The 23,646-nt window shown below is 34.3% G+C and overlaps 3 protein-coding genes across 3 annotated transcripts; all 3 read right to left on the bottom strand.

Moving 5' to 3' along the window:
* Positions 1 to 589: 589 nt before the first annotated feature.
* LOC143626332 (putative protein phosphatase 2C 63) lies at positions 590 to 4,142 on the bottom strand. Its single transcript, XM_077096460.1, has 4 exons — positions 3,873 to 4,142; positions 2,008 to 2,390; positions 1,664 to 1,900; positions 590 to 1,151 (listed from the first exon to the last, which is right to left on the bottom strand). Exons 1-4 carry the CDS (start codon positions 4,114 to 4,116, stop codon positions 900 to 902), a joined length of 1,116 nt encoding a protein of 371 aa, XP_076952575.1. The 5' UTR covers positions 4,117 to 4,142; the 3' UTR covers positions 590 to 899.
* Positions 4,143 to 16,120: 11,978 nt separating this feature from the next.
* Positions 16,121 to 17,982, bottom strand: LOC143626331 (ribonuclease III domain-containing protein RNC1, chloroplastic). The gene is made up of 2 exons (XM_077096459.1): positions 17,901 to 17,982; positions 16,121 to 16,540 (listed from the first exon to the last, which is right to left on the bottom strand). Exon 2 carries the CDS (start codon positions 16,529 to 16,531, stop codon positions 16,220 to 16,222), a length of 312 nt encoding a protein of 103 aa, XP_076952574.1. The 5' UTR covers positions 16,532 to 16,540; positions 17,901 to 17,982; the 3' UTR covers positions 16,121 to 16,219.
* LOC143626395 (ribonuclease III domain-containing protein RNC1, chloroplastic-like) lies at positions 17,844 to 21,395 on the bottom strand. The gene is made up of 4 exons (XM_077096507.1): positions 20,608 to 21,395; positions 18,440 to 18,644; positions 18,066 to 18,266; positions 17,844 to 17,987 (listed from the first exon to the last, which is right to left on the bottom strand). The coding sequence occupies exons 1-4, from the start codon at positions 21,393 to 21,395 to the stop codon at positions 17,844 to 17,846; spliced, it is 1,338 nt and encodes a 445-aa protein (XP_076952622.1).
* Between the last annotated feature and the right edge of the window lie 2,251 nt (positions 21,396 to 23,646).

The following is a 23,646-nucleotide window of genomic DNA, read 5'->3' as shown; positions in this document are numbered from 1 at the left end:
GCTTAGAGATGATATCATCATAGTGCAACATACCCGTTCTTGTTTCAAACAACAATCTTAGCATACCACATCAGATTTTAACCAACCTACAAAAACATTTATTTCTCCTCTGTAGTTATTACATATTTTTGTTTTAAACCACTGCCTCATCACTTACTTTTCTCTTTATTTAATAGAAAGTTAATATGAATGGGCCCACTATCAAGTATTTGTTGTTTTTGCTCACAAACTAATTGGGGAAATACAATCCACTCCAATGAGGGAAGTGGTTTGTAACATACGTTTGTAAATCCAAGTGGTGTCACGTGGACACCATTGGAGATGCTCTTACAGAGTTTCACATGACAATTTGTTGGGTTTGTAACAAATGTTGAAGATTGAAGTGGATGGACATAAGGCGAACATGTTAAGTGACTGTTAACATCCACTCAAACGACTATATATCCGGTTTCATCTCTTCCTTGTTATATTCACTTAAATGCAATCTTTTAGAGTCTCCATTCTCCAAGATATGAACAAAAGTGTTTAAAAGCTAAAGAAATTATGGAAAACAAACTATTTACCTCCAGCACTGATGACACAGCCTCCATGCAAACTGCTTCAATATTACAAGCATGGCTATATTTCATATTTCTCTTTCAAACAACAAACAAACATGCAATATTACAATTCTCGACCGTTGAAGTCAAAATATATCCGACAGAGAATCGACACAAAAAAAGACAAGACTAGGGAACCCGACCACGAGGCCATAACCCATGACTCATATCCATCTATAATAAATACACCGCCTATAGAAACTATTATATAATATAAATACACCTTATCTACCCATTTTGAGACCATGGTGTATGTGAAGTTTATTATATGAACAAAACATGGTGTATGCATATGCAAGATCAAGGAGAAAACTCAGCATTATTTGAATTGAAAGTGAAGATATCAACCGGCGTGGTAGTAATATCCTCTTGGAATCCACCGCCCACGTTTGACCATCTTTGACTCTGATCAAAGTAAACAACTACCACGGTTATATCATCATGAAAATGCCGCCTCACCCCCTTCTCAATTTTCTTTATATCATCATATCTCATCTCCCTTTTCCATGCTGCCTCCTCTATTGCAGCCCGTATTAGTCTCTTTGCTATTCCCTAGAATAAATAAAGCGGTTACCATTAGGCATGCAAATGAACCGAACGTTCACTAAACCGTTCGTTTATTTAATAAACGAAGAAACATGAACAAAATTTTTTGTTCATCTAGTTCAACGAATGAACATGAACACATGTTTCGTTCGCTCATTTATGTTCGTAAATGTTCGTTCATTTAAATTCATATATGTTTGTCTGTTTGCATTCATTTATGTGCTTTACTTAATGGACATAAAGTTACGCAAACACGAACAAGAAACCCCTTTTCATTTAGCTATTCATGTTCAATCGTTTGTTCGGTTAAAGTTGAACGAACATGAACACGCCCCTTCAGTTTTAACACAGTTAACTGCTTACCAAAATATTTTGGACAAAAGTGTTCTAGGTCAACCCATTAACCCAATCAGCCCGTTTCAAGTTTCATCCCAAACTAATAGCTACTAGTTTTGACCCATACCTGTTACTCAACCCATACCTGTTACTATCCAAATCCTTACAAAAAAAAAACTTACATTTCTTGGATTTTTATGAACAATTTCAACAACCGCCTCGTCACTGAGTTGTTCCCACAAGCCATCTGAAGCAAAAATTAAGAACAGGTCTTGTGGCCTCAACTTGCGGATTAATATTGACGGTTCTGCTGACATCACACCTCTTTTTAAAGGTATAGGAGCTGCATATTGTTGGAATAAAGGATTCCTGTTAAACTCGGGTTTCTTCAAGTAAACATCACCAATTGATCTTGAAACCTAATCACAAACACATCATAACAGTTAACATTAAATGATATAACATTTGAATTGAATTATATATCTAACTATCATGACAGAAAACCAAGAATACAAGAAATTAGTGCCTGAATGATGCCTTTTAATCTCCATACACCACGAGTATACACAACAATATGTGGATCATCAGGATGAAGAGCTTTGACTTCTTTTCTGACTTCCTCTTCACCAACATTGTGGTCATTTGTTAACTGTTCTGCGACAACGGTTGAAGAACTTGTTAACCTGCCACCTGATACTTGGCGACCAAGAACCGCCCTCGAGTCACCAACATTTGCCACATAAAGAGTGCCATTTGAGATCACACCAACAAGACAACATGAACCTACTGATACAATTTGGGGTCTATCCAGCCATGATTCTTTCACTAAGTCCAAGAAGTCTGTCTCAGTTGCATCAAATGCCTTTTCTATCACCTCTTTGGATAATCCTCCATGTTCATCAGCAAATTCTAAGATATTAATATGTATAGTCAATAAATCTTCATAATTCACAGATACAACTCAAAAATCTTTCATAATTGAATCATGGAGACCAAAAAATCCGATTGCTGGTTCAATATTTTTATCATTTGGACTCCTTTTTATTGGCATACAGTGAATTAATTGTTACTAAACTGAAGAGATATGATTAATGTTTTGGTGACTTTATAGTCTATGCCTCTAGTTTGCTAAGCATAACCTTGTACTTCAACCAATGATGCAGAAGTCGCTGCCCGCTGCTAGATTGGTTGACTAGGGAATTGCGAGTACTTGGCCTAGGCGAGGAGTACTTGAGCAAGGTAAATTATACAGAAATTAATTTTTGAGAAATTATATTTGTGTCAAATATCATAAGTATGCTAGTATTTATAACAAAATACGTGAATATCAATATAAATCAATAGGATACATGTTCAAATACTAAATTAATTCAGAAATTTTTAGTAATCATTTAATTATTGTCTTCCAAAGTATCTTCGTAAAAACAATGGAAAATCGGTAAAAAGAAATGTGAAAATCGGAGAAAATACGCGAAAAACAGAGAAAATCCGACTTGAACAAGTTGTAGGAGTTGGACCAACTAGCTCCGAGTTTGACCCATTCCGAGTAATGTTAGCACCCTACTGAGTACTCGACCACCTGGAACGATTTTTACAACACTGATTTCAACTGATACATATTAGGCACTCAAGTCAAACTCGATCCAAGTTTTACTCCTTTCGTTAGTCAACTTTCCTTTAAAATAAAACAAACCTAGGTACTCTTCTAGTAATATTTTAGAACTCCTAATAAGGTTAATAATCTAGTGGTTACAAATAATTTGAAGCAATTAGTTAATTAATCTAGTGCATTAACTGTTACTAACCTGTAGAGATACGCTTAATGTTTCATTAGTCAACTTTCCACTAAAACAAATCTAGCAATATTAGAACTCCTAATTAGGTTAACCTAGTGGTCAAAAATAACTCGAATAAATAACTGTAAATCCTCTCCATATTATTCAATCCGATCACAACAAATCGATTACTGTTTCCTACAGTCCTACACCAACAACTGGAGCAAATCAGGTCAAAATTACACAATCAAACTACACATCAAGCAAAATCAAGCAAAAACATACTAATCATCATTCAATTAACCAAAACCGGAACAAATTAGGTCAAAACATCTTGCAATCAGACTATATATATGCAGAATTTAGCAAAAACATAATAATCACCGTTCAATCAACCAAAACAAGAACAAATCAGGTCAAAACATCTTACAATCAAACTATATATAAGCATAATAAAGCAAAAACATAACAATCATCAATTCATCACTCAATTAATCAAAACTGAAACAAATTAGGTCAAAACATCTTGCAATCAGACTACAAATAACCAGAATCAACCAAAAACATACTAATCATCAATTCATCATTCAATTAACCAAAACCGGAACAAACTTACTCTGTATGTGACCGAATAGATGATTCGTGATAAACCGAGAGGCTTCAGGACCGCCATGACCGTCGTAAACACCGACGTACGTAGCGGACGATGACGTAAGCACCTGAGCTTGATCTTCGAGTGACGAATTCGCCTGAACGACGGCAATGGAGTACTCGCCGGTGGCGTGTGGCTTCAAGTCTACGGTCCATAGGAGTCCGTCGTTAACGGCGCCGGTGAAGCACTTGTAGCACGACTCTAGCATCTGAACGGAAGTTAGTTGATGGATGATAGGTGGTTACTCTCTCTCACACACATACACGGTGTTTTAGAGAGAGAGAGAGAAGGTGGTTGGGGTTGTTAGGTTGTTGGATTTTGATTTGAATATTTTGTTGCAGAGAGTAAAAGACTGGAAAGAAGAAGAAAGTGTGAACTTGGAGACAAAGCGAAGAAGAGTTTGTTAAAAAAGTGAATTTCGGGTATTGGTTAGATTTGTTACGATTAGGGGTGCAAACGCTACTCGAGATCGGCTCGTTAAAAGGCTCGATCAAGCCAAGCTGAATCGAGCCCAAACTTCATTTATCGAGCTCGAGCCGGCTCACGAACCTAAACGAGTATGTCATTTATATTATTTTTTAGGGATTTTTACATATTCCCCCTCCTAAACTTTGAAATTACATATTTCCCCAAACTCTTCTTTAATTTCAACTTACTGGTTAAAATCCTTTTATCATCTGCTCCATGAAAGTTTCTCTTTGTTTACCGGTTAAGTTAGTCTATCTGTATTTAGAAACCCTAAAAGTATAACTGATGAATACAGCTAAACGGCTAAGCGACGGCGGATGTGGTCCAACCTGTGAAAACCGCCAACCCGTCCCGTAGAACCCGTTTCAACCCGGACCGACCCATTTGTAGATGGTCCGGTTCCGGGTTTCAAAATTCCATGTAAACGGTTCCGGTCCAGGTTTCATGTAAACGGTCCGGGTTGTACCCGTTGCACACCCCTACTAGGGGTGCATACGAGCCGAGCCCTCGAGCTCTGTTTTCAAAGCTCGAGCTCGGCTCGTGAGTAGATTTTCAAGCTCGAGCTCGGCTCAAACTCGGCTCGTTACTATTTATGAATTATTTTTTATATAATTATAATTATTTTTGTATATTTTTTTTCTATTCTAATTTTATGTATAAAAAATATATATATTATTTAGTTATTTTTATTTATTTTTTTCATAACATTATATATATTAATTAATTATTATTAAATATATACTTAAAAAAAAGGTTATTAACATATTTCTCCCTCCTAAACTTTGAAATTACATATTTCCTCAAACCATGCTTGAAGAGCATTGTACACTTTGCATTAAAGCTCACTTTGCATTAAAAACTTGTTCAAGCATGGTTTGGGGAAATATGTAATTTCAAAGTCTAGGAGGGATAAATATGTTAATACCCTTTTTTTAAAGTATATATTTAATAATAATTAATTAATATATATAATGTTATGAAAAAATAAATAAAAATAACTAAATAATATATATATATATATTTTATACATAAAATTAGAATAGAAAAAAATATACAAAAATAATTATAATTATATAAAAAATAATTCATAAATAGTAACGAGCCGAGTTTGAGCCGAGCTCGAGCTTGAAAATCTACTCACGAGCCGAGCTCGAGCTTTGAAAACAGAGCTCAAGGGCTCGGCTCGTATGCACCCCTAGTAGGGGTGTGCAACGGGTACAACCCGGACCGTTTACATGAAACCTGAACCGGAACCGTTTACATGGAATTTTGAAACCCGGAACCGGACCATCTACAAATGGGTCGGTTCGGGTTTTGAAACGGGTTCTACGGGACGGGTTGGCGGTTTTCACTGGTTGGACCACATCCGCCGTCGCTTAGCCGTTTAGATGTATTCATCAGTTATACTTTCAGGGTTTCTAGATACAAATAGACTAACTTAACCGGTAAACAAAGAAAAACTTTCATGGAGCAGATGATAAAAGGATTTTAACCAGTAAGTTTAAATTAAATAAGGATAAAAATTATAAACAATAAAGAAATGAAGTTTGAACCATGAAAATTTAAAATATTAGTGATTTATAAGAGCCATAATTTATAAAAGATGCATATGCCTCATCAATACATGTTTAAAGTTTTGAAAACAGGTGTTTGAGAAAAGCATAGAGAAGCCAGAGACGGGTTTCACGGTTCCGACTTGATCCGTTGGGTACAACCCGGAACCGACCCGTTACCCATTTCAAGCTGAATTTCATAACCGGACCCGTACATGGTTTCAAATAACGGTTCCATTATATGCGTTTTGTAAACCTAGTACATGGGTTTCACGGGTTGGAACCGTGACATGCACAGCCCTAACCCCTAGTAACGACACTCAAGAAAGGAAATTTTTGAATGATTAAATTGGCACGAATTCAGTCGGTATCAGATATTTTTGTTTGTATGCGCCAAGCCCAAGAAATAAGTTCGAAAATGCACAGTATAATAATGGTGCTTGTGTAGTTTATGATTAAAAGGTTAAATATTTAAAATGACGTTTATTCAATCGGTAGAATGTGGACTTTGGTAAAACCTGAGTGATGCGTTGACTGGTCGATGGAAATTTGTTTGGTATCGGATAGGTTCGTTACCTTACGGGAACTAAAGCCAAATAATAAATTTGCCAGAGTTAACATTTTTGAAACAAAAAATAGCATATTTAAAAAATATAAAACAATAAAGAATATATAAAAACAAATTTATTAAAAAATGAATTGTAGCACTGGCACCAACTTCCACCAGTAGTAAAAGTGTAATAAGTTTATATAGATCTTTAAGAAAGTAAAGAAAGAAATTTATAAAATTAATTTGTACATTTAAAACTTTATAAGCTCATTAATATTTACTTGTTGAGTTGGTGGTGTTGGTAAATATAACTTTTGTGTTCCTTGTATGATACACTTTATTTATTTGAAGTATCTTGGAGGAAAAAAAAATCTATTTATTCCTTAAAACAAAGTAAATTATGTGGTTTATATGTTTGGGTTTTAGAAATGTGATTGATGATTTGATAAAACAAAGAAAGAATATAAAATTTTAAACGGAACCCTTTAATGGGTATGAAATACCTAATTATGGAGTTATCAATGATTTAAACTCTTGCTTTTAAACCAAATGTTCTAAAATGACATTAAACTTATCCTCTCAAACCAAATGGTTAAAGCAACGACCATGAATTTTATTACCAATTTACTTTTCACCAAGTTATGACAAAAGAAAATTTTAGAAATTTGTTATGTGAATTGAATAGTTTTTAATCAAATGAAAATGATGTTAATGAGCAGTCATTAACAAGCTATTATTAAACGAGTAACAAGAACGAAACAATTGTTGTAACATGAATTAGAGGCGTAGTCAATCGAGCTCAAACTCGATCCATTTGAATTTCTAATTAACAAAAATCAATCCATTTGAATCACCGTTTGAGATAAGTTTTACATCGGTTGCTCGTATTCTTCTTCCGATCAAAAGCCATAAAGCATCAGTTTGAAACTCAGAAAAAAACGTAACAGAGTTAAGTGTGTTTTAACGGAGGATCATTGAGATAAAAATAGTTGAAAGGTTGGACCGTTAGTAGTGATTTTTAGATGTGAGATTATTATCGGTAGTTTGTTAGTTGAGATCGGCATCAACCGAAAAATGATGGTTGAGATTAATAAAACCAATACAACTGATATATAGCATATAGTAACATACATATCAGTATATCACTATCAGTTTTGTTTTGTAAAAGTTCAGTATAGTGATAAAAAAAAAAGGTTGACTGTTCATTTAAAAGAGTGAGAAAAAATTAAAGAAAAAACAAGAAGTTTGAAGTCAAGAAACGAAGGGAAAAGGTGGAGTGATAAGTGGGAGCCAAAGCGTGTTTTACGGGACAGAAAGAAGCATCCGTGGAATTCAAATGTGGGGCCCGCTTTTCACATTGACCCAACCGTCCCATTTGAATCCAACCTAAATATCAGTCACACATCATAATAATAATAATAGTTGAAAGGTTGGACCGCTTAAGAAAATTCATTGGGTCGCTTGGTCTGAGATGGTCAAGCCGAAAATTTTTGGAGGGTTAGGTATCGGGTGCTTAAGAATTATTAATTTGGCTCTGTTAACTAAATGGGTATGGCAGTTAAAGACTCAAAAAAATCAGCTTTGGGCTAAATGTGTGGGTTCTATTCACAACATACAAAACACTTGTCATGGAAAGCTGGCAGACAAGAAGGTAACAGGTTGTTGGGTAAAAATAACGAATTCGGTTAAACAAATAGAAGACATGGGAGTTAGCCTTAAGACATGCTTTCATAAAGTAGTCAGAGATGGAAAAGATACTGATTTTTGGATGGACATTTGGTTGGGGAGATCAAACATCGGCGATATGTTTCCGAACCTACTTGCAAGAGAAAAAATGAAATCGTGTGAAGTAGCAGATAGAGTTTGCTTAGGAACAGAAGGGGTGTCGGGTTTCAATTGGGTATGGAAGGTTAAAAATTTGTCAGCTTTAGACTCAAAGATTTGGAGGAAATAATATCTTCGTATAAGTTTGAGTCTGGTGGGGACGGGTGGCGGTGGATTAAGGATATGAGCAGTAGCTTCTTGGTTAATTCCTTGAGGAGGTTACTACAGGAACATGGTTTGGGAGAACCTCAAAAGGATAGTTTTCATTGGTTCAGATGGATTCCACTAAAAGTGTCATGTTTCGTCTGGAGATTGATAAAAGATAGGATCCCGATGGCTGTAAATTTAGCTAAGAGGGGATTAAGTATTGGCTTAGTTGAATGTAAGTTATGCAATGCAGGGGATGAAGAGTCAAAGCACACGTTTTGGAGCTGCAAAAATGCATCCGAGGTTTGGGGAAAAATATTGAATTGGTGCGGCTGTGGTTTCGTGGGTAATTCTGTTATGTCGGTGTTGGAGTTTGTTAATATCCAAGGTCCACAAAAAAGTTTGGCTATCTATTATGTACACCACATGTTGGGTGTTATGGCTGAACCGAAATGACTTCGTTTTTAATGGAAAGAAGCAGGCAGTGGGTAGTTGGGTTGATCAGATAATGATGCTGCTGACGTTTATATGGCTTCTAGCTTGGTTAGTTAGATTCGGTATACTTGTAGTCATTTTGTTTTATTTGTACTTGTATTAGCTACTTAGCTACTTGCTAAGTGCCATTTCTTTTAATTTATTTGCTGTTCAAAAAAAAACATAATAATAATAATAACAACAACAACCAAGTTTGGTGCCGCTAAGTCCTAATTGGACCACTTGACGGCATCTTACTGGCCATTGACATATATATATATATATATATATATTTGTTTTTTGGTTATGTTATCGTAAAGAATATAAGCGAAGGATCAAATTCCTGGAGATTTACAGTCTTAACTCTTAATGCCCAGAACCGACAAAGTTCGGGTTTATCAGCGCCTGAGTTTATCAGTCGATGTCACCCCATTAGTTCACCTCAAAGTTTTTATATTTTTTATTCTGTTTTTAGCTCCCATACCAAAAAGAGAGTAACCGAAACCTACCGAACTCGTGTCGATTTACCGCCTCAATGCCCACGCTTGGGTTTTACCACCATCTGAGTTTTACCGACCTGTCCCAGCGCAACGCGCTGTGCAAAACACTAGTTCCTAATATTTATTATTATTACTTTAATCACACGTGACACATTATGATCATTGATACACATTTCACTTGTGCATTAGTCCCAAGATTTATCCTTGTGACACTTTTGATAGATTGTGACAATTAATAATTTGAATTAGGTTTTGCGAGGTTGTCAGTTAGGACTTCGAGACCACTCGGGTTTTCGTCCCTCCATGTGTTACACGATAGAATTATGCTCTTGTGATGGCACCACGATTGTCAAGTGACAGCTGACGGTATGACATCCTAGGGGAGCGCCAAGCCAAACTATGAAGCCAACATGAACCCAGTTAAGATAACATAGTCTGCCCATAATAAGACCACATGGCTCTTCAAATTTAGGAAATGTGATGGTCAAAGACACAAGGAAGTTGTTCAAAAAATGACCACTGATACACAACATTTATTTACATAAATGGAGTAAAAAATATTGTGCACTAAAACCTTTGCATAAACCCACTTCCCGCGTTAAAATTTGAGGTGGAATACCGAATATGTGTAGAGCTTTAACGCTTATACATAGCTGTTTAGATGACATATACATTAACACGTAAACTCCATTTTAAACAAAGCTTACATCCAAAAATGGATAAAAATAATCATGTTGCAATGGTTATTCGGAAATTTATAAAACGACATATCTACCTATTCTAATAAAGTAAAATTAATGTGGACACTTGTTATGTTTTGGTTAATTCTCACAATTTTTTCCATCCAAAACTAATTTACCCTAATATATGTAATAAATCAATAATTATTCACTTTACTTTTATACTATATTTATATAATATCTATATATTTTTATAAATATAAATATTAACATATTATTTTACTATATATTTCAAAATACCTGGTGAATTTCAAAATCAACAACAAATCATGTTTCTCAAATGAAATTTTTTTCGGGTTTTTTTATGGAACTTAAATTTGATATTATGGGTCAAAAATTGGTAAATAGATTATTTGGTACAAATTAACTACATTTATGTCAAAATTTGTTACGGGTCAAAAATGAAAATTTTGAGTATTTTTAAAAGTTTGAGAATGGAAAATAGATTTATCGTCAAATTTGTTATGGATTCAAAATGTTGACTTTGAAATGTCAAAAGTATGAAAGTTAGAATTTTAAACATGATTCGGGTTTCAAATTTATTTTTAAGGGCATTTTTTAAAAATAATCAAAAGGTTCTGGATTTGGCAAACTGACTATTTTTCCGTCAACTATTAAAATGTAAGAAAAGACTGCAAACATTTTCGACATGCCACACCCATGCCTATTAATGCTTCTAACTTTTATCAATTTTGAAATATTTATGTTAACATTAATTTTTCCTTCAATGGTGATCAGAACGTTATATGGGAAGCATGTCATGGAAAACTATGCTCAAATGAAACAAAACATTCATAAAGTTGGATGGGTTAACGTGTTATTTTTTATGTTGTCGTTATGACAAAGTCGAGAAGCCCTCTGAAACCTATCAAAATCTTTTTCATGGTGTAGCTCAGAAAAACATAACTCTTGAAGAACATCCATTTTGACAATTTAATGTTTTACTTTCCTTTAATGAGTGGTAAATTGATAAATATTTCAATAAAGATAACACTCCTTTTGTATTTAGACTGAGTAGTTAGAACTACTATCGTATGAGAAGCTTTATTTCCAAAATTGGTTCATAACCAAAAGTCTTTCAATTATACATATATGGCACCGAGAATTAATTTTTCAATAGAAAGAAATATTTTCGGGTACGTTTTTGCACGAACATTTTTTATTAAGTTCATTTAAAAAAATAATTTTGTGATATAAATAAAATCAATTTATGTACACATTATATAGATACAAGCATAGATGTAATACATTTTTTTTCATATACGCTATGTAATTATTTGTTTTACTTATAATTTTATAATTTGAATTATCTCGTGTGTGACACGGGCTCTAAAACTAGTTAAAGGAATAAACAAAAAAAATATATATATATGACTTATGAATGAGGCACTTGTTAACTTGCTAGATTTCTTTTTTCTTTAAAAAGACATTTATAAAAATATAAAGTGTAAATGGTAAGTTTAATTTAAGTGAAAAGGGTCACATGCAATATAAAAAAAATTGCACTAAATGTTTGCATATGAGGCTCAAAACGTCATTAACTTTGAATAGTAAACTCTCATCCAAGACTTAGAATTTAATATAGGGATATAATTATCTTATTATATACATATAGATTTATTTACTTGCGTATATATCATAGTTTCAAATGGATTGACAAACCGTGTCCTTGAATAAACAATACTGTTTAATAATTTTAATAAATAAAATGACTTTATATTATTAATACTTTTCTTTTAAAATACATATGAATAAGGAATCCATCAACATTTATGAAAATATTCAAATAGGATCCTATGTTACAAAACATCAAGGAAAACGACTTAACCTTTAATTATTGAATTTAAATAGAATTTACATTGTTTATTAGTATAAAATAGTTTTAATTTTAAAATAATAATAAATTAGAAAACTGGAATACGGCAACTTGACCTTTTCAATGGTGGTTGTTGAAATTAAGGTAATAATAAATTATTAAAATAGTTTTTGTAGGCGTAAATGGAGAATAATAATATAATATTGTAATATCATATATCTTTGTCAAATCAAAGATTCATAGGAATTCTATTCCTACCTTATCAACAAAGCAAAGATACTACCTTCGACAACAACAAAGCATATTTTCAACGTTTGTTGTATAACATTTTGGTTTTCATAGCGTATCTCACTAAATTCTTAGTATATGATATGCAATGTTACATTCAATATACGATACGTGAACAAAGTGTCGTGTACTAATGTTCATCGTGCGTCATAAAATGATTTATTAAAGGTTTATTGAAATTTAACAATCGTTGTTGACTGTTTTTGACCGATAACAATCTTTATTCATTTTATTACCACAGACAGTCATAAATTTAAAAAAGTGCCCCCCGCCCCCCCACACCAATATCCCCCCTCCCCCAATTAAAAAGGACATAACGGCATACGTTTTTCCAAATTTCAAACTAATGTTTTAGGACTTTTGATCGGAAAAAAGATACGGGTCGATTGATGTAAAACTTAGTTCGAAATAGTGCTCCAAAACGACAATGTTTCAATTCGGGTATTTAAATTACCAATTAACAAAAAATCAAGTTGTTTGGATTACCATTTCGAGCTAAGTTTTACAACAATCAACTTGCATCCTCCTTCCTATCAAAAGCCCTAACACATTAGTTTGAAATCCGGAAAAAAGTATAGCGCCGTTAAATCTTTTAACAGATAATCATTGGGGGACCCTTTTTTAAATTTGAGACCGCTACTAACGATAAAATAAATATGGGTTATTGTCGGTCGATATCAATCAATAAGAATTATTAAAATCTAATAAACCTTTATTAAAAGTTCATATTTAAGTGAAATTATAGTTGTACTGTTTTGAGATGGTAAGTGGCATTCTTCTAGCAATAATTTCTCTAATTGCGTTTAATTGAAAATAAAAGTTGGAAATAGTGTGAACATGAAAAGAAGACAAGTTTGATGACTAAATGGGTCAAGTTCCTAAAGTGAAATTGGTTTGTTTGATTGTGATTGTTGAAAAATAAAATAAAAATAGAAAGCCATTGACTTGGTCTTATAAAGTCCCATGTTTGGTCTTGTCCTAAAGAGGCACATTGATATATTTGAGGTTTTCTTTCTAGGTAGTTCATATAAGTATATAAAATAAAAGTTCTAAACTCACTTATAATGATGAAATCACTATTAACTAAGTGAGATATGATAATTATGCATATGCATTTAAGTAATTTGCAAGATTTAATAACAGGCAATTGATGTGCATTTCGCCCCAAATGTTATAAAGTAGTAAAAACCTGCCTTTATCAAAATGGTGAGAGTTCAAACCTTATGAACGCTGTTCAAGAAAAAAAAGAAGGTGATCGGTCAGTTGTTAGTCGGAAGCAAAGCGTGTTTATACCAAGGAGAAATATTTTTGACGGTCCATTTATCCTCAAAGAAACATACTCTCGGCTCGAAGCCTCTAATAAAAAGGCGTCCATTTATCCTCAAAGAAGCATACTCTTGGCTCAAAGCCTTTTTTAAGGTGGACTTCAGAAAGGGTTTCTATACTATAAAGTGTAAGTTCTTTTTAATGGACATAACGGTCGTTAGGCAAGGGGACCCGTTGACTCAACTTCTATTTATTTTAGGGATTGGGGGGGGGGGGGGGGTTGGTTGAACCGTCATACGTGTCACACCCCAACCGACGGCGGAATACGTCGAGGTGAGACGGTGATTGTTCATAGCACATGATACTACGTGTTACAATAGTCGTTAAATTTAATTTAATATTAAGCAATACAGAGACAATGAATTTTTTTATAGTCATCTAGGTCCAATCATGCAATCTTATATCTTGCATCAAGTAATCTTCAACAAACAAATTTATAATACCTGAAAAACATGCGAGAGTGTCAACTAAAAATAGTTGGTGAGAACATAGGTTTTAATAAAATAAGTTTTAAGTTGAAAGCAATCCATATGTGTTAAGTTACTATGTATACTTTGTGATTACAACCAAACCTCTGACACGTTTAGCGAGTCGTCTAATCCACGATTAGACTATTATGTTTAATGTTTAACGATCGTCGGATTCTGAACACACAAGCCTCTACCTAAGGCCTGCGTGGGCGGGTCGGGCCAATAGATCTATCATCATACTACCACGGGCTTTAACAAGTGAATGGTTGTACATGCGATTAAGTATACACTTGTAATAATCACACAATGAATATCATGAATAAAACTTGAATCAAATAACATGTAACACAAATTGATTATGCATGTTTCCACCCCGAAGTATAAAACGTTTAAAAGCATGAAAAGGGGCTATGAACTCACATTCGTTGATGAATTGAGACTTGTAACGCTTTTGTTTAGAGCCCTAATGATCAAGAAAGTTGTTAGAATGTGACCCTATTTCGGTGGAATAGAATCTCCGACCTCAGGTTCCCAGGAAAAGGTAAGTGGGTCCATTCACGCCCGGACACGCCACTTGGTTTTTCCTTAGGCCGTAGCCTTAGTGACAGAACCCTTGGTTGAATATCTATAGACTTGGTGTTTGTTTGGAAGTACAATTGGATTTTAGGGTTTCAAGTGATACTTTATGGTTTAGGGTTTTAGATTATCTTTTCTAGAAAAGAATAGGTTGTTTACTGTTCAAGACACGAATTTTTAAAAATAGTAAACCTTTGAGTTAGATTACGAAAATTTTATATCTTGTAACCGTATGAGTTTTTTAACATGTATATTTTTTATAAGATTTAAGTGTTTATAAAAAAAATATAAAATTCATAGACTACCGAGGGGTCTGATTCTGAGTCAGTTTAGTAGAAAAATAACTAAAAATCGATAATTTAACAAATTGAGGAGATTCCAGTTGGATAATTTTTATAATTAGAAGGTCTACAATATATCCAAAAATTGGGTCATAATTCGTAAACATGAGTGAGTTATGACATTCGTTTTGAGGCTAAAGTTATCTGTTAGGATTTTCAGCAAGACCCTTTGTTAAAGAAAAATAATAAAAACGTTTTTAAAGTTTATAAAATTTTACACCAAAAATTACAGAGATACTAGACACATAAAGAACCAATTTAGGCTTTTGAAATTCGTGATTTGGATATAGTATGACCGAGATCTAAGCGTTGAAATAAAAGGTTTTTCTGCAGAATGAAAGAACAAAACATTATACGGAAATTAGAACTTACTAGGAAGGAAACGAGTTGTGAATCTTTGAGAGGATGATGATCACGAATTTTCAACCTTGGGGCTTTGGAATATGCAGGTTTGGAATGAATTTTAGGGGTGCTAGAGAGTTCTATTTATAGGGGTGTTTAGAGAAGAGATTATGATGAATTAGAGATAGAATTTGACTAGTACTTGAATTCAAATTTGGATAAGGCTAATCTTGGAGATCAAGAATAGAATATTCTAGAAGGTTATTCTTAATTTGAATTTAAGGATATAAATAAAATTACTTTAGGATAAAATTGACAATGACAAATATTAAATCTAGGCATTCCTGGTTAAACGTGTCACGTTAACGATTAACCATGTATAACTAAATGTACATAGAAACATGTAATTGTGCATATGAAAATAATATTAATAACTAGAAATAAATAATATATGATTCCATAATAATATAGATGGTGAACTAATACATGGACCTTCTTAAATACGAGCATAAAAGACTAGTGATTTCATGTATGAAAATACATAGGTGTTACAATACGCCTACCCATTAAAATAATGTTATCAAAGGTTAAAATAATTAAATCATATCTTATTATTTACAAAAGGTAAAAAATAGTTTTAAAAAATATCATGTCACCAAACACATTTTAGTTAGACAGAATTATAAAATTAACTAAAATATGTATGTAAACAATTTATTAAAAACCCATTTTACCCCTGTTGTGTACCCTCAAAACCAATTTCTTCCCTACTTATACAATCCCATATATAATAACCATTTAGTCAAAACAAACAAACAAATGATACATTGATCTACATGTAACAACCATCCCAAAAATCCAACACAATCAAATGTGGTCAAACCACACGGTAAAACTCAAGCGACGGCTTTCGGTTGAGTTTGTTCAAAGTCAAAAACCTCAAACATGAGCCGTCTAACATCGGGTTTGCCATAAACCGTGTATGCAAGACCATGAATGGCTTGTTGAACTGAAGTGGTGGCCGGGTTCCTGAGCCTACGGTTATGCTCATACGAATCTTGAACCTCCTCGCTATATATAATGAACCGATGAAGATGCTTTTCCCTTAAATACTTGCCACAAAACTTGTTCATTAGGATTCTTCGGTGTTTTTCTTGTAACCATGTTCCCGGTGCATCTATATGCTTTATAAGCAGCCTCTCAGCCATTACTAGATCCTGCAAAAGTTGACTTTCAACATTAAGATTTTCAAAAACATCATGTGCTTATTAGCGAAGTTAAAAATGACGTTTTTGACACATTTGTCTAAACATGTCAAACGGTTTGACAGGTGATAATCAAGCTGTAAACGTGTTAAGCAGATTGGTGGGTTGTTGAAATGTGTCATAAATGGGTTAGCGGACCGACCTGTTTACCTAAACGGGCTAATAGGTCAACCCAAACAGGGCCCGTTTAACCCATTTATCTAAAGGTGCAATGGGTTGGCGAGTATCAAATTGTAAATATTTTACTCTGGTTTGTGTGTTAAAAAATGGGTCATTGACGGGTTAGCGGGTCGACCTGTCTAAATGGGCTAAACATTTAGTTCATTTATCTAAACATGTCAAACAGGTTGACGGGTAATAATCAAGTTGAAAACGTGTTAATCGGGTTGGTGGGTTGCAAAAATTGGGTAACATGTCAAACGGTTTGACAGGTGATAATCAAGCTGTAAACGTGTTAAGCAGATTGGTGGGTTGTTAAAATGTGTCATAAATGGGTTAGCGGACCGACCTGTTTACCTAAACGGGCTAATAGGTCAACCCAAACAGGGCCCGTTTAACCCATTTATCTAAAGGTGTAATGGGTTGGCGAGTATCAAATTGTAAATATTTTACTCTGGTTTGTGTGTTAAAAAAATGGGTCATTGACGGGTTAGCGGGTCGACCTGTCTAAATGGGCTACACATTTAGTTCATTTATCTAAACATGTCAAACAGGTTGACGGGTAATAATCAAGTTGAAAACGTGTTAATCGGGTTGGTGGGTTGCAAAAATTGGGTAACATGTCAAACGGTTTGACAGGTGATAATCAAGCTGTAAACGTGTTAAGCAGATTGGTGGGTTGTTAAAATGTGTCATAAATGGGTTAGCGGACCGACCTGTTTACCTAAACGGGCTAATAGGTCAACCCAAACAGGGCCCGTTTAACCCATTTATCTAAAGGTGTAATGGGTTGGCGAGTATCAAATTGTAAATATTTTACTCTGGTTTGTGTGTTAAAAAAATGGGTCATTGACGGGTTAGCGGGTCGACCTGTCTAAATGGGCTAAACATTTAGTTCATTTATCTAAACATGTCAAACAGGTTGACGGGTAATAATCAAGTTGAAAACGTGTTAATCGGGTTGGTGGGTTGCAAAAATTGGGTCATAAACGGGTTAACAAGTCCACCTATTTAACTAAACGGGTTAAACATGTCAACTTGAGCACGACCCGTTTTCTAAAAATATTAGATATGCCAACCGAAAACCTAATAATTTTCATGCCATGTCAGTCCTAATATTATTAACAAGACTAAATATAGATGAAAATCTTACTTGAATCTTTTGGCCTACGTATTCAAGTCTTTCAAAGCAAAACCGAGGGTGCTCAAACTTGTACTTTGAAGGGTGTAAGAAAGCAAGCTGCAATTCAAATAAACATCCCGAATTTATATAAACAAATAAAAACTACACAAACTGTTATTAAAAAAAAAACTTTACCTGTAATCCAAGGCCAAGTTCTATATTTCTGGCATTAGTAATTTCTGGCATTCTATCTTTCATTTGTAAAGGATATCCTAATGTATTCATAACTTGAGGTCTGGAGTCATAATCCCATATATTTCCTCTAAACCTATGCATTCCCGGTGGAACACAAGCCCTAAAAAGCCTCGGGTGAGCAAAAAGTGCGTCTTCAGGAGGCTGCGAAATGAAATAAAGAAATATGAAATGAAAATTGCATATTATTTGACTTCTTAGATCAAACCAAAGCATGCTTTGTTAAGCACAAGTGAAATGACTTCGGGCGTAAGTTTTTAGTTAGGTGCATGTAAAAAGACTAAAATACCCCTAAGTATAAGTTCATCAAAGCTTGCCTTATAAGCAGCAACTTCTTGCCAAGTAAGTTTTCTTCCTTCAAATTCAGCAGAAACATAGTCAACGTCTTCAAGTTGTCTTCTTAATTTAGGTTGGCATTCTTCATCTTCAAGATCCATTCCAAAAACTTCAAAAAGTACAGGATATACTTCGGGCATGCCAAAACACAAATATATTGCTCCGAACAAAGCCCAAAACACAGACCTGCAGATAAAAATATAATCTTTTTAACTTAAAAGATAATTTTACAGCTATATTGTCACTTAGCAAGACTAAAGCATAAATAGTATCTTCAAAATATTCAAAACTAGATTAAAATAGGTAAGCATGCAAACAAACCACGCGCTCAGTAAACCTTTCGGTGGAATATCGTTTTTGTTCATTTAATAAGCGAACAAACACGAGCACAATGTTTTGTTCAATAAATCAACAATCGAATTAACGAATACGTGTTTATGTTCATTTGCGTTCCTTTATAGTTCAATCAAATTATTTTTACCACTGATATCAATTTAATTTTCATATTTTAAAATCCTTTGTTTAGATATATCAGTTTAATGGTGAAATGTTTGACGTAACGATGATGTTAGTTTAGACATGAATTTGGATATTCACGCTTACTTTTATCCGTATTGGTTTATGTTTGTTGATTTATGTTCATTTGTCCTCGTTTATGACTTAATCTTCATTCATGTGCATTCGTGTTCGTTTATGTTCGTGAATCATTCGTTTAGAAATTAGAATACTAACGGACAAACAAGAACACATTCAATTTCTTAACAGATGAACAAAAACAATAAACTCTGTTCTTTTATATGTCTTTGTTCAGCTAAAGTTAATGAGAAAACAAATTTATCCATGTCATTAAAATTTCAACTTTTTAAAGATTAAACACCCAAATGTGATCATTTTAAAGAACCAATTACTACTCAATCCAATAAAACACCTTAAAATATGAACAACAAACTAAGAAAACTTACTTAACTAAAACGAAAACAAATAAAAATGCAATCTTTTTAACTTAAAAGATAATTTCAGACCTAATTTATCACTTAGCAAGACTTAAAGCACAAATAAAAATGAAATCTTTTTAACTTAAACCCAATTATAAACCTAATTTATCACTAGCAAGACTAAAAAGGCTTCAACCTTAACCTTTTAGAACAACATTTTCCTATTTAAATACTAAACACCTAAATGTAATCTTCATTTTAAAGAACCAAGTCACTATCCAATCCAACAAAACAACAAATTAAGAAAACTTACTTAACGGGCGGTTCTCGTTCCTTCCTAACAAGTCTATATATCATTGTTTAGATGTATGACTTGAATTTGGATATTCAAGTTTCCTTTTAACTCGTATTGGTTTATGCTTGTTGATTTATGCACATTTGTCTTCGTTTATGTTCTCAAACCGTTCGTTTAGAATACTAACGAACGAACGTAAATGAACAAGAACAAGTTCATTTTCTTAGCGGATGAACAAAAAGAAGAAACTCCACTCATTTAAATGTTCGTGTCCGTTCGACGTTTGCTTGTTTTGTTAAACTTAGATGATTAGATGAATGAACACTTTATCCATGTCATCAAAGTTTCACCTTTTTAAAGGTGTTTGGGAAAGTTAGGTTTTGTGAGTGTATAAGTCATAAGTTACAACTTTGTAACTTATAACTTATGACTTATACAAGTCATAAGGAAGTAAAATAAGGAATCCCAAACACCCCCTAAACACCCAAATGTGAATATGTGATCATATTAAAATAACCAATTATTATTAAATCTTATAAAACAACTTCATACATGAACAACAAACTAAGAAAACTTACTTAACTTTAATGTAGACAAATAAAAATGCAATCTTTTTAACTTAAAAGATAATTCAGACCTAATTTGTCACTTAGCAGTTAGCAAGACTAAAGAAAAAATAAAAATGTAATCTTTTTAACTTAAATCCAATTTTAAACCTAATTTATCACTTATAGCAAGACTAAAGCACAAATAAAAATGTAATCTTTTTAACTTAATCCCAATTATAAACCTAATTTACCACTTAGCAAGACTAAAAAGGCTCAAAACTTAAATCTTCTAAACAACATTTTCCTATTTAAACACTAAACACCTAAATGAAATATTCATTTCAAAGAACCAACAAACTATAAAAACTTACTTAACAGGCGGTTCTCGTTCCTTCCTAACAAGTCTATCCATATCATCATACTGAAAAATCAAGTTATGCAAGCTAGCCGCCTTAACCCATTTCGGCAAAAACCTCTTCCCAATCAACGCATACACCCGTTCCCTCATCGGTCCAGGCGACTCCCTCGGGTACCTCTGCAACAAAAACTCTGCCAACGCCAACTCAAGCACATACTGCCCCAAAAACCCCAACCTCGAGTGCCCCGACCGCACATGCCGGGCACGCGTCCGCTCACAATGCGGGTGCCCGAACGCCAAATACAACAATGCTTCAAACTGTTTCGCGGGATTATCATCCGGGTAGCTTTCGGATGGCTCCAACGGGTACCCGAGGGCCTGTTTCGCCTCGAGGAGGTACTCATCGATCCAGGTTTTATCGGGTGTGGTAAATCTTGAAGAGGGTAAGCAAGAACTGAGTAAAGGAAACTGCTTTAGTGATAATTGTGGGGAGTTCAAGAATCTTTGGGCTAATTTGGCATCATCTAAAGGGGGTTTGAGGATGAATCTTTTGGGGGGTGTTTTCTTATTGGGTGTGATGAGTTTTTGGCGTTTGGAGAGTTCTTTAAGGAGTCTTTGTGGGCTGTTTTGTGGGAGTTGTTGATCTTGGTTGATTTGGGAAATGGGTATTGAGAATTGAGGGATTTGGGAAGTGGGTTTGGAAGATTTGAGGGTTTTGAAGATGGGTTTGATTGGGAATGGTGAGAGTGAGTATTGAAATGAGAGGTCATGAGTGGTGGATGAAGGTTTGAATAAATCCATGGGGTTTGAATTAGGGTTAAGATTGTTGAGAGATTGAATGGTGGAATTGAAGGGGCATTGATGATGATGATGATGATGATGATGGAGGTTTTGTGGAGGTTTTGGGGTGGATAAGGATTTTAGTGTGTGTTCTTGTGGAAGATGATGAAATGGCTGGGAAAGTTGCATGTATGGGCTGGGATGGGGTGGGCTGGTTTTAAGTTGCTGACTTCTTGGGCTTACTTCAACTATCAAGCCCAGCAAATAGGGGGCTGGGTTGTGACTTGTGAGTTGTGAGTTGTGAGTTGTGAGTTGTGACATGTGAGTAGAGCCGTAGAGGTGAAAAAAAAACCCGAACCAAAAGAAAACACTCAGAACCGGGTTTTTTATACTTAGGATTTTAATACGCAAACCCGTATCCGACTCTATCCGTAGGGTACGGATAGGGTATGCTTTTCAATATCAAAACTCGTACCCGGGACCGGGCCCGATTTGTACTAGAAATACCCGAAAGCTGGAACCAATTCATACCCGAAATTGGGTTTTTCAAATATCTGAAACTGGGTTTTTTAAATAAGTAGAAAAATACCCTAAAAAAGTGCAGCCCCTTAAAACTTATCTGTACCATAAAAATTCATAGAAAAAAGGCAAAAAATAAGATTTTTTTTTTCAATACCTTGAAATAGGGTATTCAAATACCTGGTTTTAGATTACTCGGTTCTATATTCGACCCAAAGGGACCTTATCTAAGAAATGGTCATCACGAGGTTGAAAGCTGCGTTTTGGGTTTCATCATAAGGACCATAACTGCAATTAACTCTATTTTAAAATTAAATAATACCACAAATTGCAATGCATTGAGAAAAATTACAAGCTTTTTAAAAATTTTAGTAGGAATGGTTTGAACCAGCAGCCCGCTTGAAGAAGAATCGCAACCCATGGAAGATTGCACACTAGATGAAGTCATATAAAACGGTTTTTTTTTTTGGGGGGGGGATCTTTTAGAAGAATGTCCATGCAAACACGGTTCGAGTCAAGCTTTTAAGTTTTAACAAGTCAAATCTCTAGTCATTCACGAACGAGTCTTTTAACGTTTTGCAGAATAATGTGGAGATGCCTTTAAAAATTTATTTAGATATAAATTAATGAGGAATTGATTCATCCGACACGTACACGTCATGTAAATTGTCTAGCATTACTACAAATTAACTATTGTATATTTGTATGTATCAACAAAAAAAGAGTATGAATACATAACAAAACAAATTTCCAAACGTGTTCATTTGTAATTTTGTCAACAAAGAATATTTGTGTATCATCTATCATTTTAGTAATGTAAATATAATTATTAATTTGGAATAAAAATCATGTAGAGTTTCCATTACCACTACTACCCGGGACCAATATCCCCAATCACCTTTGCACTACATTCCAATTTTCACTCACCATTCTTGACCCATTAGTGTGGCCAAGAATCATCATCAACAACAATTATCACCCACAATTAGTATGTGTTTTCTCGATGTTATTAAACCATGTGTAGTAGACTAGTAGTTCAGCTAAAAAGTGAAAAAATGACTGTCACGTCACTGGCATAGTGGCACGTTGGCGGAGGGCTCTCTGATTCACTTTTAGGTGTAATGGTTTAACTTTAACCGGTAAATTAAATAAAAGACAAAATTAGAAATAAATTATGTGTGTTTGTGAGTAGTGAAAAGTTGGTAAACCTATGCTCTCCCTGCCCTCTCGCCGGTTACCAACATAACAAAGAAGGCGCCACCATACTACCTTGGTTTAAAAAAGCGCGCCTGAGGCGAGCCGAGGCGAGAGGCGACCTAAGGCGAGGGCCTCTTCGCTTTAGGCTAGTCAAGGCTAGTAATGTTCAAAAGGCGAGCCTGAGGCGAGCTTTTTAGGCAAAAAACGACCTAAAGCGAAGGTGAAGCGCTCGCCTTTCGTACGCAAATGGTTTTTAAGCATCTAAATGTTGTATAATATGCTTTTTTAGGTCATATGTGTAGGTAGTTTATATATTAAATTATATATAATGCTTAAATATAGCTACATCATGAGTCAAGATGCTAAATACCCATGATATATACATATATAAAAATTATATAAATGTGTTCACTTCGAGTACAAAAAGCTCTCGCTTTTGCGCCTGGCGCTTCACACTTCTGTTTTAAACCCTGTCGCTTTTCTTCGCCTCTCGCTTTTTAAAACCAAGCATACTACACATAGGCCTGTAGATGACCAACTGACCGAACGCTCATGA

The sequence above is a fragment of the Bidens hawaiensis genome, unplaced genomic scaffold, assembly GCF_021521415.1.
Source record: "Bidens hawaiensis isolate Kalapana, Puna unplaced genomic scaffold, B.hawaiensis_p1.1 tig00004357_1, whole genome shotgun sequence".
NCBI lineage: Eukaryota > Viridiplantae > Streptophyta > Magnoliopsida > Asterales > Asteraceae > Bidens > Bidens hawaiensis.
This window is presented reverse-complemented; position numbering and strand designations above follow the sequence as displayed.